This window comes from Montipora foliosa, chromosome 2, assembly GCF_036669935.1.
Source record: "Montipora foliosa isolate CH-2021 chromosome 2, ASM3666993v2, whole genome shotgun sequence".
NCBI classification, from domain to species: domain Eukaryota; kingdom Metazoa; phylum Cnidaria; class Anthozoa; order Scleractinia; family Acroporidae; genus Montipora; species Montipora foliosa.
The window spans coordinates 15,840,017-15,857,516 of record NC_090870.1 but is presented as its reverse complement, the minus strand read 5'-3'; the positions used below and the strand labels follow the sequence as shown (position 1 = coordinate 15,857,516).

Below are 17,500 nucleotides of genomic sequence, written 5' to 3'. Positions count from 1 at the left end.
CATATTATGCGGAAACATGCGTTGATTATGCGGAAATTAGACCGGATTATGCGGAAATTTAAACAAGTAATAAAACTAATAATTAGGCCCGTCCAATGTATTTACATGCTTACGGTAAATCCGTAATCGAAATTGCAACCAATACAATCGGATTTGTGACTGAATTTTTGCCCTTTGTGATTAAAATACATGGAGTAGTCACCCATTTGCGACCAGCTTTCACCGTTGAAATAAAAGGGTTAGCAGTTGGGATTTTGCCGCAACTTTGGGTAAAATAAATAAAGCGATAAAAAATTATTTTGTTTCTCGTCATGAATTTTGTTTCAATTTAGAGATAATGGAGCAAAATTGTAATACCTTTGGAGCGCGATCCATTCCCTCGATCATTGACTTAGGGTGCGTTTGATTCACCGTATTCCGGAATACGAATACGTGAAGGGATGAATTCAAAACGGTATTTCTGGCGTTTTGAAGCAACAAGGATAATAAAGATATGTTTAATATAGCATTTTAGCAGGTGTTTGACATTTTTAATGTGAATCTCCGTAAAAACGAAGGATTTCTAACTTGTATTCCATGTAATCCTGTTCCCGAATACGGTCAATCGAACGCGCCCTTAGTTTCTTATCAGTCACGTCATTTGCTGAAGTGTAACTGTTTCTCGTCCAAGGCAAAGCATTGTAGGAACAAAAACTAGTGTCCAGGCTCATTGGCGAAAAAATTCGCGGAAACTGCCTATGATCTTTCTTACGAACTTTCATCTTGCGAACGAAATGGTGTGTTTTCTTCAATGTTCAGGAAAATAAGCGTTTCAAAACAGTCAATTTCTTCGGCTTTTATGTTTTTGAGGATGTTAAGGAGCTGCTTTATCACTAATATCAGGTATTTCTTCTGTTTTTTGCGGAAAATATCGGAATTATGCGGAAGATGCGGATTTCAGTGAATTATGCGGATCCGCATCGCCGCATCCTGTCAGATGCCATGTATAATTGTCTGTTTACAAAACAATAAGTCGTGATTCATTCTTTCTTTTTCAGGAATGAGGTCAATAACCTGTCCTTTTGTTACAAAGTGGCACCCATTTTTAGAGCTCAACCCACACCTGCTAAGGCAGGGCAGACCCAAATGCCCTCAAGTGCTCCAACTGGACAGCAATGGTATATATATAAAATTATCGTCGTACGAAATAACAAAAATCAATGATAATAATAACTTACTAATTGAGGAAATTGCTTCGTCTTTTAGTCTACATGTACACTGTAGCTTCAACCGCAAATTTGTTGAGGAGTGGCCTTTTCAGCAAGTGAACCTACACTATAATTTGAAGACCAAAAACTTGGATGTCCAAGCTTTTATTTATGTCATCATGTTAACCTTTTATTAAGACCTACGTTGTAGTAAACGCAATCAATGTGAAATTGATCTTTGACAGTTTTTTTTTGTACTTTTTGGATTGCAGGTATGGACAGTTACCAACACCAGCTGGACCCTGGCAACAGCCCCAGCAGCAGGCTCCATATTCTTCACATTCACTGATAAACCTTGGTAAACCTAGGGCAAGTTCAGGTACACGTACTTTTATGTTGTGTTTGTAAATGTTCAAGTCATGCATGGGCCTTGTGGAATTGTTACATGTATCTACCTTGAAAACACCCCCATTGAATACCGCTGGTTCATATGCTGCAGCTGTGGTGCATAGGCCTGTGTGAAAATAACTTTGTTTTCTTTACACATGAAAAGATCACTGTTGCTATGGTTACATAATAAAACGTGCCGTTCTACGTTAGGACCACAAATATGTTAACTTAAAGTGAAATGGTTTGGTATTTCATTGGTGTTTAAATAAGAAACAGAAAATTACATGACTGCTTGGAGGTACGAAATATCCCTTCTTGTGTTGAAAATATTTCCCGATTGAGTGCATCGAACTATTGAAATATTTTCAACACTTGAAGAGAAGCTTAATTCCCATCTCTGCATGGCCATGTAATATTCTCTATATCATTCGTTATGTCATAAGTGAGAGTTTTGCTGACTGTTTGTAATTCCGTCATCTTACGTTCTTAACAATTAATTTGAATTACTTATTTTATTCTTCAGTGTACTGCATGCCAGTTTTACGTAACTTTGTGATTTTGTTAATTGTACATGTACTTTTGTCCACAGCTATTGAAGGCCTTCCTTTTGAAGTTAATTCTAAGTTTGAAATTTTATGGAAAAAGTCAGGGGTGAGTTCCAGTAATACCATTTTCAAAATCTAACATTAATTTTAGCCAAGAAATGTAAAAGAAAGTGTTGACGAACACCGTCAGGGTTCTCCCTAGTTTTCATCGCAACAGGTATGGCACCTTTTCAAACCAGTAAAGCAATTGGTTAATGTTGGACGTTCTGCAAAGGATAAGCGACTTCTGAGTGTTTGCATGCGGTAATAAGTGCTCTTACAAGCGGTAAATTTTACCGGTTACCGCCTGATAAGGAGAACTCTGATTACACCTATTATTTACTGGATACCAGTACTATTCATTTATTAGGATGATGGGGAAAAGATACATGTGTTGCTAAACCTTTCCACTGTTCCCCTGCTGTATGAACACAAAAGGGGTCAGTAGACGAACTTGTCCTTAGCAGCTTTGAAATGACTGTGGCGACTCCAGTCTCAAAAAATAAAATTTTCAACTCAATTGAACCAAAGTTTATCTGCTCTAGTACTTGAGCCTTTGGTTAAACCCTGTACGGTTTTTCTGTTTGTACGCCGATCATTTCAATAACCTACAGAGGCAACTTCGCTTACTGGTGCCTTGGGATCTGGATTTTACCATTTAATTATTACGTAAAATAATTGTGGGATTCATTGAAGTTGTTTTGTTTTGCTGTATCGTTGATATTTGCCTCGGGGACTCTTGAAAACCCTTATGGGGTGTGGTCACTTTAATTAGTTTTTACTATTATTATTATTATTATTGTCAGAACCTTCATCATAATTATCATCATCATCATCTATGTCAGAATGTTATGCAGCATCTCCAGCACATTGATTAATTAAAAATTCTAGGCAAGAAATCGCGTCCTTTTGTAGTGAAGTTCGTCATTACATGGTTTCCCTGTCGGGGTTTTCTTTCATTATCTAAACCAGTTTGGGGGTGCAGGGATGGCGCAGGAGGCGAGAACACTCGCCTCCCACCAATGTGGCCCGGGTCCGATTCCACATATTCGTCATATGTGGGTTGAGTTTGTTGTTTCTATACTCTGCAACGAGTGGTTTTCTCCGGGTACTCCGGTTTCCACTCTCCTCAAAAACCAACATTTGACTTGATATATATAATTTATATAATAATTATATAATATAATTATTTATTATATGGCTTGTGTTTGTAGCCGATATAACGCGCGCTCTGATTGGCTAATTGTGACTGAATTGTAGGGCATTATTTTCCCGTAATGCCCACGGGCCGATTACGGGCTTGCAAAAACAAAGCAAAAGGTAATTAAAAAGCCATATAATAAACTACTTACTAACCGAGCTAGCTCGAGCCGTACTGGGGAATGTTGGCCCTCGGTCGTTTTTGTACGGACCTCGCTGCGCTCGGTCCGTACTGCCACGACCTCGGACCAATATTCCCCAGTACGGCCCTCGCACTCGGTTAGTAAGAAGTTAATAATATAATAATTATATAATATAATTTTATGTAATAATATATAAGATATATAATTGTTTTTTGTGTAGAACGTATTTCGCAGAGCGCTCAACTCATTCGATTGAGGAGCAATAACTATGACTTCACAGAAGTTTAGGTTTCACGAGTAACCATCGTTTTAATGCTACAAAACTGTTTCGTATGGTACAAGTACCAATTTTAACGACTGAACTGTTGAAATTGGAAAACTGGCAGTTAAATACGGAAATTTGAATGGTTGCTATAGACTAAATGCGTTACATTTAAGGAGCTGCTAGGTATAAACAAAACGTGATATAAGGGGATTATATGTCGGTATTTTAAATTTACATTACTCTAAAGTTCCGGAGTACATATCGGTTTCTGTGGGGGCATCAACTTGCTACATGTAATTCGTTTCTTCTGTTAAGGCTACACAGTTCTTTCTTACATATGATTATGAACTTTTCATTCAGACAAAGACTACATTTCTTGCTAATGTTGCTGTTGCTATTTTCCATTTAATTTGAAACGGTTTCTTCGCGTCTTGTAAGTTCCAAACATGTTTGGAAACTTGCTCAAGAAAATTCCACTCAGCTTGAGGTTGAGATTGCCCATAGCATTCAATTATTTTTCATTCCACCTTGATTGACAGAGCACAGTTGAGCAGACATGGTCCATACCAACTTGCTCAAGAGAATTCCAACTGAGTGTGGAAATAGCGACAGGGAACTATTAACTGATCCATTTTGAATGAAAAACATATTATGCCGTGAGTGGGAATCGAACCCGCATCCCCCTAGTTTCTAGTCGGGTGTGCTAACCACTGCACCATCATGACAACCCTGCTGGCAACAGAGCAATCAGTGAGGTTATTGGTTAGCCACGGGGTTCCCCGGCGCTTAAGAACAGGGCGTCATCGGATCATCCGAGGATGATTCATAGGCTACCAGTTAATAACAAATTATATATTCAGTTTTACAGTGTCCCCAATAATGCTCCAGCGCCAGAACGACTAGACACTTAACTTTCCTTTCCTTTCCCTTTTTTTAAATTTATCACAAGAGCCATCTCCCCAATAAGTTCAATTCAGACTCTTCGTACATGTGTTTGGTTTTTCCCCTGGAGGGAAGTTATCTAGAGTCGTTTATGTAAGGTAAAAGTAAAGTCTGCTACGAGCCTAGAAGGCCTATCAGACGGCGCTTATCTCCGGTTACTGTAGCATGAAGTGACTAAGAGTATTTCTACCCCCCCTGGATGGGATGCCAGTCCATCGCAGTCCATACCCCCGGCGTGGAGAGAGGCACCGTGAGAGTAAAATGTCTTGCCCAAGAACACAACACAATGTCCCTGGCCGGGACCCGAACCCGGACCACTCGATCGGGAGTCGAGAGCACTAACCATGAGGCCACCGCGCCTCCCACGAGTCGTTTACGTAGTAATAATTAAAAAACAAAAAACAAACAAACAAAGAAGAAGGAATAAAAGCAGAATGCACAGGAACAGAAAGCGTTACAGCCCTCGTAGCTGGTACAGTCTATCGCCACCTGTTATTAAAATAATCATACATGTACCTCTCGGTTGCCTCTCCCGTACGGTGGTTACTGCATGTATCTGAGAAAGTGAGTAATCTTCAAACTAACGTAGGTTTTGTTGTTTTCTTTAGCCTACGTTGCCGAATATGCAAAGTTTATCAGTTAGTGACATTAACTCCAAGGTAGGTCCAGTTGTTTGTGGACCTTATTGTTGTGGGAAATCCAAACATGTCACGTCAGCTTCTTAGTCGTGGATACGCGAAGCGTACAATATATCAACGACTATCGTTAGGGGTCAGAATATGCAAATTTGTCACTCACTCAGATGTAAACTATTCGATAAGTCAACGACCAATATCGATTTTTTCAAGACATGCCAATTTGTCACTCAGTTGAATTTAAATCGATATGGCAACGATCAATATCGATTTTCCGACGTTTCACTTTCCTAAGTAATGCCGCAACGTAATACGTTGAAATATTCTTCGACTTTTCTTCGTTTGTTCCGACTGGATTGATAGTCGTTGCAGTTGGCTCGTGTTACCGAGCCATTGTTCAATGGAAGGCTTAATGTGTCACTGTGCTGTGTGTGTTAAAAATGAATGCATTAGGGAGTTTAAGATCTACGACGCCGACGTCGACGAAAACGTCACCTCAAAATATAACGTTGCACTGTCGCAAGTTTGTCGCGGTTTGGCCATCTCGTTCGCGTCTTACAATGTGGCCGAAGTATCCTAAAAATAAATTGGTACGAGCGGTTTCAGAGCAAAAATAGAGAACGCAAGATTCACATTTGAACGCTCACGTTGTCGTCAAAACCTCAAATTTGGTGATTTTACGTCGTTGTTGTGCAGAGAACCGCACGTTTATGTGTTAAAATGCGTGCCGCACGTGCAGCACGATTATTTTTCCTCTTTTAACCAATGATATTGTTGTTTCGTGGCGTTCTCGTCGACCACCGCGTCGTAGATCTTAAAGTCCCTATTAATAAAGGAGCACGCCTTGAGATTGCCGTGGACAGTGACAACTGTGTTCACCTAAAGCAAACTACTGCTCTTTTAGTTTATTATTATTTCATCATTCTGTTGGTTATATTCAATACCTATAAGGTATACTTGTGACACATTTAAAAACTAAAGGTGCTTAAATGTAAAAGACGGGGTTAAAAGCTCTCGATAGTTGTGTTTACATAGTTGAGAAATAACCAGTTGTTTTCGGTATCACCTTGTTGTAGTTAAACAGTGTAGCTAAAGGGGAACAGCTATTTTTAGAGTTATTTTCATAGAGTTACGTCGTAGAGTTAGAGTTAAGTTTCCAAAATCCTGAATTCAATATTTTGGAAACCAAAATCCTGAAATCAAGATTTTGGAAGCCAACATTAATAAAAACTAACCTTACAATATTCTATATACAAGGCTAAAAGTTAAAAAATTAAAATATTCAAACCAAACGTTTTCGGCTGTTTGCCATCATCAGGGTTAGGGTTAGCCTGCTGATGGCGATGAGGGTTTGCCTGATGATGGCAAACAGCCGAAAACGTTTGGTTTGAATATTTTAATTTTTTAACTTTTAGCCTTGTGTATAGAATATATTTTACTAAGCTAACATTATTAACCTTACAATGTACGCCTAAAAGCTTTTGTTTAGGCCTAATTAGGCATAAGGTTAGTTTTTATGCATGTTTAGGATACTTTTTGTATTTCTGGATTCAGGATTTAGGCCTTCCAAAGTCTTGAATTTCCAAAATCTTGAATTCAGGATGTTGGCTTCCAAAATCTTGAATTCGGGATATTGGAAACTTAACTCTAACTCTAATGTCATAACTCTGTGAAAATAACTCTATTCCTAGTCAACCTCTAACTAAAGCATTCCTTTACGATAAGAATCAAACACGAATTGACCTCTTTAGATTGCATGTTTTCCCATTGGAGACCACGTGATGTTCTCGAGGGAATTCTTCTTTTGTTTTTTCATAAGTTATTCGTAAAGGAGCGCGTGCATAAGACGACAGTTGAAAGAAACGGTTCTCTAGAGTAAAATCACGTGGTCTGAAATGAGGAAAACAAACCGTACAGGCTGAAGAGGTCAATTTCTTTTTTCCTAGCGAAATGTTTACCCTCTGGTACTTTCATGAATAGGCTTTTAACAACCTCCAAAAAGTCTAAAAGAGCCGAAAACACCGGTTGGCGATTATCTTCACCTGGCTCATTTGCATCTATAAGATACAACTAAATACAGCATGTTTCGTGATCCGTTCCAAATTTCGTGAAAGGTTGAAAAGTTTTGGAAACAATCTTTGTTTTTACTTATCGCAAACTGAGGCATTCGTAGCTTTTAACAGAGTTGAGGACCCTTCAGGTATTTGAAAATGACCTGGTGTAGCCTGCCAAAGATAACGCATTCTTTTCAGATAAAAATCAAACACGAAGTCAGTCATTGATTCCTAACAAGATCAGAAAGCAACTGATGGCAACAGAACTCCCATTTTGTAAGCAATGTATCCACGACTTCTTCACAGTTCTCATTTGATTTCCGTGTGTTACGGTGGAGTTGTGTACGATGTATAGGAGGTTTTCACGTGACGTCATCGCCGCCATGCTGGTGGACGAAAGCAAAAGATCTCTCATTAGCTTCTTTTGTTCGTCCACCAGAAGTCGTACATTTCTCTATTGTTATTGGTGTCCCTAGAGGTTGGTTGAAAACTTCCTATACCGTGTATGATAGCGCAGAAGGCGCGCGCGGAGCACCATTGTTTAGAAGATGTAGTAAAGGTTTGGGTAATGGCGTCATTGTACCACCGTCCTTCCGTCCGAACGTTCAACTTTTCAGAAATCCTTTTTTTTTTTTTTTTTTTCGGAAAATTGCATTTTCTGGCGTTTTTGCAGCGGGAAGTTGCATGGCCAGCGTACTGTTTTACTAAAACAAGCGAGAATTTTGAGGAAAACCCAAAATAAAAAACAAGCCATTTTTTTTTTTAAATATGTTCATGTAGTACAACGAGGAAAGAAGAGGAAGGGAGAGAGAGAGACCCCGAATAACAAGACTAAATTTTATTGCCGAACAGCGGAAGAAAGAACAAACACGCGAGGAGAAAACAGGCTAAATAATGCTGACGAAAAATGGCGAAAAGCGCAAGAAAGAGCACGGGAAAATAGACTTAGCTATAATAATGAGCAGGCTAGACTGGTCGTACGGTTAGCAGACTGGATATAAAAATATCTCAAAGCAAAACATAAGTAAATAAATGAATAAATAATCGAGGAGCTGGACTCTTAGGCTTGCCTAAATACAAAGTATATATATTATACCATACACAATGCACTACGATTTCAGGGTTCTTGAGGGTCCACATTCACCCCAAAGTCATTGCGGTCGTTTGTTTTTGTTTTCAAATGAGTACTTGTCGAAATGCGTGATCTGATTGGCTAAATGCACTCAGGCTAATCACGCGGGAAACAAGCCGCCGCAGCCCGAACTTCTGGACTAGTCAATCTTGTTTTCTCTCGTCAAACCGGTTTTTCCAGTGCGAGCGTCCGTTTATTGACAAAACCGATGGTTATAATTGAGCCCGCTGTACTATGAAAAACCAAGATGGCGGCGAGATCTGGAATATTAGGCTTGGATTCGAGACTGTATCCTGGCAACATGCAGCACATATTCAATAAAGATCTTACTCGATTAACGCAGAGCCTTTCTCGAGAACGCCAAAATCGAGCAAGCAAAAGAAAGGCTCTGCTAGCAGGGTGGACCCCATCTTACTTTTGGGTAAATGTAATTTTAGTGACCCCAACTTAGTCGCTTTCTGTTTATTCATAAACCTTACATAAAGCCTTTTAATTGTAATTTCAAAACGGACATTAAATCAACAGTGCTACAGTTCTTTTTGTAACAACTTTTTTTTTACAGCGAATCTAGCCAAAATTTTCTTACCCCCAAAATCCCGACAGTGTGCGACCCCATTGTAGTAACTCTGTTGAAAATGCAACCCCATTATAGTCAATCCATTCGTGAAAATGCGACCCCATCCAGCGGTACATCCCCACTAGCCCATTAATAGGAAGTACCCCTCCGAGAGATAGACATTCATTTCTGAAGGTAACAACGGTTTGGTGTTTGTCCATAGATCAGTGCACCAGTCAGGTGAAAACACCGATTTCAAAACGGTTTCGGTGATTGAGTTGAGTACGTCGGTCCGCTTTAATACTTTCAAAATTTGGCATTTTTGACAGCTTCCTTAGCTCGTTATCCTAGTGACAATTGGCGGTAGCATAAAGCAAAATATATGTCTTCGAGTCCACTCTCACGTTTCTGAATATTTTCTTTGTTTTTCTTTGTTTCCTAAATAACAAATACGTTTATTTTCTTGTAATTTCATCGCAAAGGGAAAGGTGATTTTGGTGGATGCTATTTGTAGTGTTATATGTTTCAGTAAGCGGCATAACATGCAGGCTTCAAGAACAGCAGCGGGCAATGACGGAGATGAGTGCGCGTTTCCGTCGAGTTTTGCTCTGATGAATGATGTTTGTTTTCTTTACTTTTTTTTCTCATAGTATGATTACGCCTTTAGCATTGAGCAAGGAGTGACATCCAGATGACTGAGACAGAAGAGTTGTTAATACAGTATTAATCCATATCAGAAACCCATAAGGATGGGTTTCTGTCCATATCCATGTCAAAATAAATAGTTGTGGTTAGACACACCTTGGGTTTAGGGCTCTCCGGTGGGTCAATGGCTTGGGTTTGGTTCAGCTCAGGTTTCATGTTAACCTTGGGGATGCGGTTACACAGTAAAAGACTCCCCTCACGGTAAAATAAAAGGTATAACCAATGCAATTTTGGATCTTCGTGTATTAGCTACGTTCTGCTTTATGATTGGCCAAGCCACCTCAGGGAGCAAGTAAACCGTACTTTTCCTTTCAGGGACTGTCAGAGGAAGTTCTTTTGTTCTTTTTGATGTATCCATGTAAAGAACCCTAGGGGCAGTTTCGGTCTAGGGAAAACAGTTACACACAAAAACGTCCTTGGCCATGGGCAAAGTTTATTTACCTATGGATAAAAGGGCCGCTGTAACCACAACTAATATTGTGTAATTCACTGCACACACCGTATTGAATGGTTTAACATGTAATACGCATGGGTATTTGCGAGTTGCGTAGTATTTTTCCGAATCCCAAAGAGGAGAGGAACACACGAGCAACGAGAAAAATGTCTGCACTTATTTTATGTTTAGCCTTTCAATAAGGGATTAATTATTTAATTATTACGCGATTTTCCTATATTTTGGCTTCTTCCTGCATAAGTTGACTGAGAATCTAATAAAGCGCGGCGAATGACGAAATCATTCAATGTCCCTTATGATGTTGATTGGATAAACGGAATGAAGAGTGACACGAGATGACAAACTAAATTCTCGGGCTTTGTATCGTGTTGAAAACAATGGGCCATTTCCGAGTTCATGTCTGCCTCCTCTTCAAAGCGGGTCTAAGTGCGAAGTTTTTGTGATGGTAATTACTTCTACTTTACATATGAATGAAAAGGGTTTCATAAGAAAAACTTCGCACTTAGACTCGCTTTGAAGAGGAGGCAGACATGAACTCGGGAATGGCCTATTTCTTTTATTTAAAAACTACCGTTCCGTCCATATTTGTTCAGTTCTAAGTCTGGGTCAAACCGGGACACTACAGTGTATTACTGTCTCATATTTTGCTCGTCCTCTTCACCAAATATTGTAAAATGGCGTAATAATGGAATGATAATTTGAAACAAGTTCGATATTTTTCGAAGATAAATTAAAGAAAAATATCGCAATTAGTGACACAGTTTTTGCAGACAGATGGCTGTAAAAACTGCGAGAGTCCCTTTATTGAAGCAAGCGAAGATTCTCCCTTGCAAAGAATTGCAAATGGTGAAAGTGTCAGCAAAAACCTTATCCCGCAGAATGTCAGGAGTTGACTCGATAACAACGGCTCTAATATCAATGTTTTGTCTTAGTAGTTTTAAAGAGCTGTTCTTTCCACTTCTACATACAGTTGCTACGAAGATGCAGGCTCAACATAAACGTTACTGAAGTCCAGCTCCCTATTTACAACAACAGTACAGAAGATTGGGTTTAGGGGTGTCCTTTACTCGACACGTTTACTTGGGGAGTAACGTTTTGATGGACACTTCACTTCACTTTCTGGAGACAAGTGATGTATAAATTTCGGCAGAGGATAAGGGGACACTTCGTGACATTTCACATACACAACGTGCATCTTATTTTTGGATTTCTGGTCTCTCAGGGTTTTTGATGGGCGCAATGAAAGTGTGCAAAAGAAAAGAACAACTATAAAACGGTAACAAAGGAACCGTGTACTTTTTTAAATGAAGGAGCAATGTTGATGTTTCGAAAGTTTTTCGAATTCGTAAAAAAAATATTTTGTTAATTACACTGGCATTTTTGAAGCTAATATAATGTAATAGCAATTTTCACAGTTGATAAAAATGGATTATTGCAAAACATTATGGGATTGAAATGCTGACAAGCATTGTCTTTGCCCGCATATTAATCCCACATGCTTTGGGTGCTAGATCATATTTTGCAATGGTAATGCCCGCGTAATTAAAAAAAAAAGAACTTTCTGCTAGGGGGCCAATATAGCTTACGCTTTGAAACATTTTATATAAACAAGGGAACGCTATTTTATGCATCATGAGTTGCAACGCATGTTACTCTTCTCTCTTCATTTGCTTTTGTTGTTTTTTTTAACGGTCCCTAACCCGTCCTTAATATTAGAAAAAAGCAGGTCTGTTATACGAATAAGCTTTTACCAAGGAGATTGAAGAGATCGGAGAACGCTCTTTTGTAATGCTCACATGCATATTGCAGCAGCTGCGAGAAGCTGCTGAGACACAACTGAAAAACTCCAGGGCCCGGTTGTTCGAAAGCTGATTAACGCTAATCCCAGATTAAAAATTAACCAAAAAGGTTATTTCTCTACTCCCAAATGCTGTACAACGCTGATATTTGGCAAAATTTTACATTAGACGAAGTCAAGCTTGAAAACCAAAAAATAACCAAAAGAAGCTTTCACCCAAAAGTTAAAAAGGCAAACCAAAGTTTACGCTAATCCTGGATTAAGTTAATCGGCTTTCGAACAACCGGGCCCAGAAGAACATTAGAGAACTGGAGAGAATCACAGGAAAGTAATGATAAAAAAATAACAATGGCGATGATGATCACGATGACGGTAACGGTAAACGTAACGATAACGATAATGAGAGTGATAATGGTAAATGTTTTGTGCGGGGACAACAGCGAATTTTTCGTGTAAAAACATGTTAAAGTAGATTAGAGAATTAAAGAACTGAACCGAAATTTAACGGGTTCGAGGATTCTGTCGCAGTCGATGTGGTGGATACCGAGAGATATCTCCACTGCGGTAACCCTAATCAGGAGCCCATCCTGGAGCGCTAATCTAATTTCCGACGACGGAAGTCCAATACTTCGCTGCAATTTGCATGTGAACTGTTTTTGCTGGTGGAAAGCAATTGAAGAAGCTTTTTGTTACAATGTTCATTAAAAATGTTACAAGGGATTATGACAGTCAATTCGGACCGCTGGGAGGGTATGAATGTCACGCTTTTGCAGTTGGTGACCCTTACCCAAGGAAGCATGGCTTCACTATCAGTGTTATCACATGTAAGTATTATTGCGATATTAGAAATCTCCTGATATTGCTACAAGTCCAGTGACTTCCATAAGAAGAAGTTTAAAGACGTTCCATCCTTAATTGTTCATCGATGTCTATTTTTTTCATGACCCTCCCTTTTCCTACTAACTCGAAGGGTTTGAAAAAGCTGTGACCCTTCCCTTGTTACCAAACTTCCCAACTATCAAAATATTAAGGAGGCTCGAACCAGTTTTAACGTTTCCAAGTGAAGCTCTTATTAGAAGGGTCGGGACCACAACGTTGTATAATGTATTGGCAATATTGTGATAGAGATACAGTCATTATTTTGACGTAATATGTCACCGTGGCAACGGGCAAGCCTTGTAAAAAAGCCCTATATTTTGTCTTTAGTTGCTTATATCTCAAAAACGAATTCGGTGACCCCGGTTTTTTATTTCTGAAGTGTAATCAGAAGGACATGGTGAAAGTTTTTGCAAAGTTTTAAAACCTTCTGTCTTGTTTATTCAGAAAGTTTCATCGTGGCCTTCCAATCACTTTTCAGCAATAAAAAATGGGGGTCACCGAGTTCGTTTTTGAGATATGAGCAACTAAATCCAAAATACAGGGTGTTTTTACTGGCTTTCCCATTGCCAAGGTAACCTATTTCATCACAATAATGATCACATTTTGTTTGGAAACAATCGGTGTTTCATATGGTACCAAAACATTGCTGTTACGTGATACAGTGTTGTAGCGTTATTCGATCTAAACAGAAAGTCTTCTAAGTGTTGAAACCCTTTCGAGCCTCCTTAAGCCTAAACAGTCACCAATGGCCACGTGTATATGCAAAGTAAAACTAGACGATAAATGGAGCATACGAACCTCGGAGTCCACATGCTAATCCGAGCGCGTAACTCAAGACTGTGAAATCATTTTAGGCGCTGATCTGTGAGTAGTGCAGACTCTGCACACTGGAAGTTCCAAAAGTGCTCAGGTCGATCCACATTACTAACCAGCAGATAAGAGCTATTAAAACTAACTGCGTTGATACTGGATATTAGTTTTTCTATTACATCGGCAAATGTTTAGAATAAGGCTGTTGTGATGATATGAATATGCTAATAGATGAGATGATTAGAATATGAATCTCCAGCCCTCAGTTTTATTTCTCATCTCATTATCTTTATAACTTATGCGATAATTCTATCTTTCCTTCAACGGATATAATTAGTATATAGAGATTACTTCATGGAAAGCGCGGTCGTACAGGATTTTCACACGAGTTGGTGAAGTATCGGAAATCGAACGAGTGAGCGCAGCAAACGAATGAGATTTCTGATACGAAAACCAACGAGTGTGAAAGTCCCGTGCAAAGCGCTTTCCATGCTGTAATTTGTTTATTTTATACATACTGAGATGTTTTTATTTATCCAGCTTTAATTGGTTCTCTAAAATAATTACAAAACTCCTGCATTAAATTCTCTTCGAAAAATTAAGTTTTTACTAAAATCGACATGTGAAAATATCACCAATCAAAAATCATAAGTGGTGCAAAGGATAGCAAACATTTCAATTCTTAATTAAATATGGAACTGCTCGTTTAAGCGAAATCCCAAATTGGTAAGGTAATAAAGGTGCTGTAATGACCGCGATGACCGTTTTACCACGCCAAGCCTCACAGAGGAAACCATGGGGGTGAGGCTTGGCGTGGTAAAACGAAGCTTTTTTGTTCTCCCGGGACAATATGGCCGCCGTGTGACAAGGACGAATTCACTTAACTTGTTGTTCTTTATTGTTCTAAGCGAAAGTGCTTAGATACGAATGATCAAAACGCCATTGACTTCTCGTGTGGTGCTTGTTTTTATGCTTGCTTTGCTATGGAAAACCAAAATTAATTTACTTTTAATCAAATAGAAGTCTCATAAGTGCTTATAGTTTTGATTAATTTGCTAGTTGCTCCGTGGATTGATAAACCAATGGTGGAACGCAATGTTCACAAAAAAAAGGGACAACAAGTGTCATTTGAGTGCAGAGCTGGAGGATTTCCATTGGAAGTGCAATGGCAAGGGGAAGCATTTAGGAAGGACTCCATGGAACCTTCTAAGTGCATAAGTAAGGGTGATGTTTATTCATTACACTAGTTAATAAACCAAGTGGTAATAGGACATTATATGTTCTGTCGCATGGGATTATAGATCATAGGCCAATCGGCAAAACTTCGTTGTAAAGGAAGCCCAAAACCTTAGCTCTCATTCTCTGGAAGGATCCAGTCTATGATGAAATTTCGACTTGGGCTCGCTATGAAAAAAATTAAAACTGAAGTGAATGTCCGAGGTCACTTGTAACTTCAATCAACACGGTTGCTATTGTCAGCCTTATCGATATCGCCACCAATGTCTTTGCGCAGAAGTTTTAGCAATACTCAGTTTTTTTCACTGATTTCCAAGCTTCCAGCGTGCACCTTAACTCGACCTACTCACTAATTTCCATGAAGCAAGTCTTCAAAAGAGTGCTTTTTAATCTCCTTTCACTGTCTTCTCGAACAGATGGATCAGATGAAAAGTACGGAATAGGCCATTTTACAGTTTTTTGCTGAGCGACCTAGCCTATGAATGGCTGCGAGGCTGCCGGTGACCTTGCATTGATACAGCCCCCACTGCTTTTATCATGTAAATTGTGTTGTTGTAATTCCAATTAGTCCATATTAACATTACAAAAGCACGGAGGTTTGTATCAAAACAGGGTCACCGGCAGCCTCGCTTCCATTCTTAGGCCAGGTAACTTAGCTACAACTGTAAAATGGTCTATTAAGCAAAATGGAGATGACGAGTCTTACATCTTGACGGTATCAGACTTGCAGTACAGTGATGCTGGATATTATTACTGTTGTCTTTCATCTAACTGCTCACCAAGTCATTCCGACAGAGAAAACTGCCAGCGCTTTACTCTTGTCGTTAGTGGGCAAAGGTAATTACCGTATCTTGATTCAAATGCCGGCTGAATTTACCCGTGGGTGACCTGGGTATGAAAGAGTCCTTTTGATCAAGGTCATCTACCGCTGACTGCAACCAGTTTGCCATGAGGCCTCACATGAAAATTCTTGGGTTTAACTCACGTAATCAACAGCCATGTTTTTCAACGAAAACAAATGAAGACGTTAGCATAATAATAGCTTTCAATTCCCGGAGGATTGGATCGGGACACCAACATGGCCTCCATTTCATTGTTTGGGGACACCAACATGGCGGCCGTGACGTAATGTGAAATCCAAGAATGTTTGAGTGGCAGCCGACGTTTGATTTTCCTTTAAACACTGATCATATGTCCGTAACTAGCAATCGCAATAAGGTGATCTCATCTTTCTTTGTACGCTTGTGTAACTATATCAATCAAACCGTATCCAGGTGATTCAACGATTCTTTTCTGTCAAGAGGGAGGGATACCAACTTCACAATGTTAAAGAATTTCAAGGAAAGCGGCGAGAGGCAAATTAACCAGCGACGAATGTGCTATCCCATCCGCATTCTTCGCGCGGCTTGTGCCTCTCGCGCCAACAAACCGCCAGCTACGCGGGCTATTATTTCTTAGCAAAAGGATAAAGGGATTCTAAGTCCATTAACCACTTTGGGAACATATTGAAAACATTGAAATAAAAAGAATTCTTTTAGGTACTTCCTTGAACTGAAATATTTGTTTTTAACAGCAGATCAACTCGTCAAATATGCAACAACTGTGTGCTGGTGATGCTATTTCTAAAGTAGGTGTCTCAATCCCCATTCCCGCCCTATTATATTTTGCACGCGATTTAATTACTTGGCTCTTAAACCGTAAATTGGTGGCAGTGGCCTTTCACTGTTTAGCGAGAATCTTCAGTAGTGGCTAAAGAGTAATCAAGATACTAGAAGGACTGAATTTGCCACTCGATGAACCTTTGAGCTTCTTTTTGATTAGCATAAATGAATGCTTCCAGGCAAAGGGTGTATTCTAGGTTTTCAAATGACGTCACAGCCACCATGTCAGTGCCCCTAAACAAAGAAACGGTGGCCATCTTTGTGTCCCGACCCAATCCTCTGGGAATTGAACTATATTATTATGCAAACGTTTTCTTTTGTTTTCGTTGAAAAACATGGCTGTTGATCACGTGAGTGAAAACCAACAATAATTTCCTTCGCAGCCGTTCTTTTGGTCACGCAACGCTCCTCCCAAACATGTTTGTGTGGGGAGGAGCGTTGCGTGACCGCACAAAGAACGGCTGCGAAGGAGAGACTAGAGGGTGTACGACGTGAACCAGAAAAATAACATCAAGGGAATAAAGGATGGATTGTGATCGTGATCATGATCGTGATCGTGATGGTTAATTTTATTGTCACTGGCATCATTGAACCGGTACAATTGTTCACGGGCCTAAGGCTTACTCAGTTATTGCGTTTATCCACCTCTCATTCTGATGTACCACTTCGATCGTTCACATCTCTAAAGTTATTGACCGATGTCGACAGGCACTTTCCAACAAGGTGCTAATTCAGGTTATCAAAGATGCTTATTTAGCCCTATACATTTGCAGCAGCATTACCAGAACTCGTCCACTCTGCACTCAAGAAGGGCACGATGCATAACAAGAGGATTGCACGGAGCTCCGTTAGGGCCGATTTACACGGTA

General features: G+C 39.5%; 1 protein-coding gene across 2 annotated transcripts in view; it reads left to right on the top strand.

Moving 5' to 3' along the window:
- Positions 1-11,912, top strand: part of LOC137992548 (multivesicular body subunit 12B-like) — a 64,951-nt gene extending 53,039 nt beyond the window's left edge. The window contains exons 5-9 of one of the 2 annotated variants that reach the window (XM_068837926.1): positions 1,038-1,157; positions 1,460-1,566; positions 2,167-2,228; positions 5,320-5,370; positions 9,739-11,912. In XM_068837926.1, coding sequence (XP_068694027.1) covers positions 1,038-1,157; positions 1,460-1,566; positions 2,167-2,228; positions 5,320-5,370; positions 9,739-9,783 — 385 coding nt within the window. In that variant the 3' untranslated portion in view covers positions 9,784-11,912. The remainder of the gene's footprint in view (positions 1-1,037; positions 1,158-1,459; positions 1,567-2,166; positions 2,229-5,319; positions 5,371-9,738) is intronic. The other variant, XM_068837927.1, reaches the window with a different exon arrangement.
- The last annotated feature ends 5,588 nt before the right edge of the window (positions 11,913-17,500 follow it).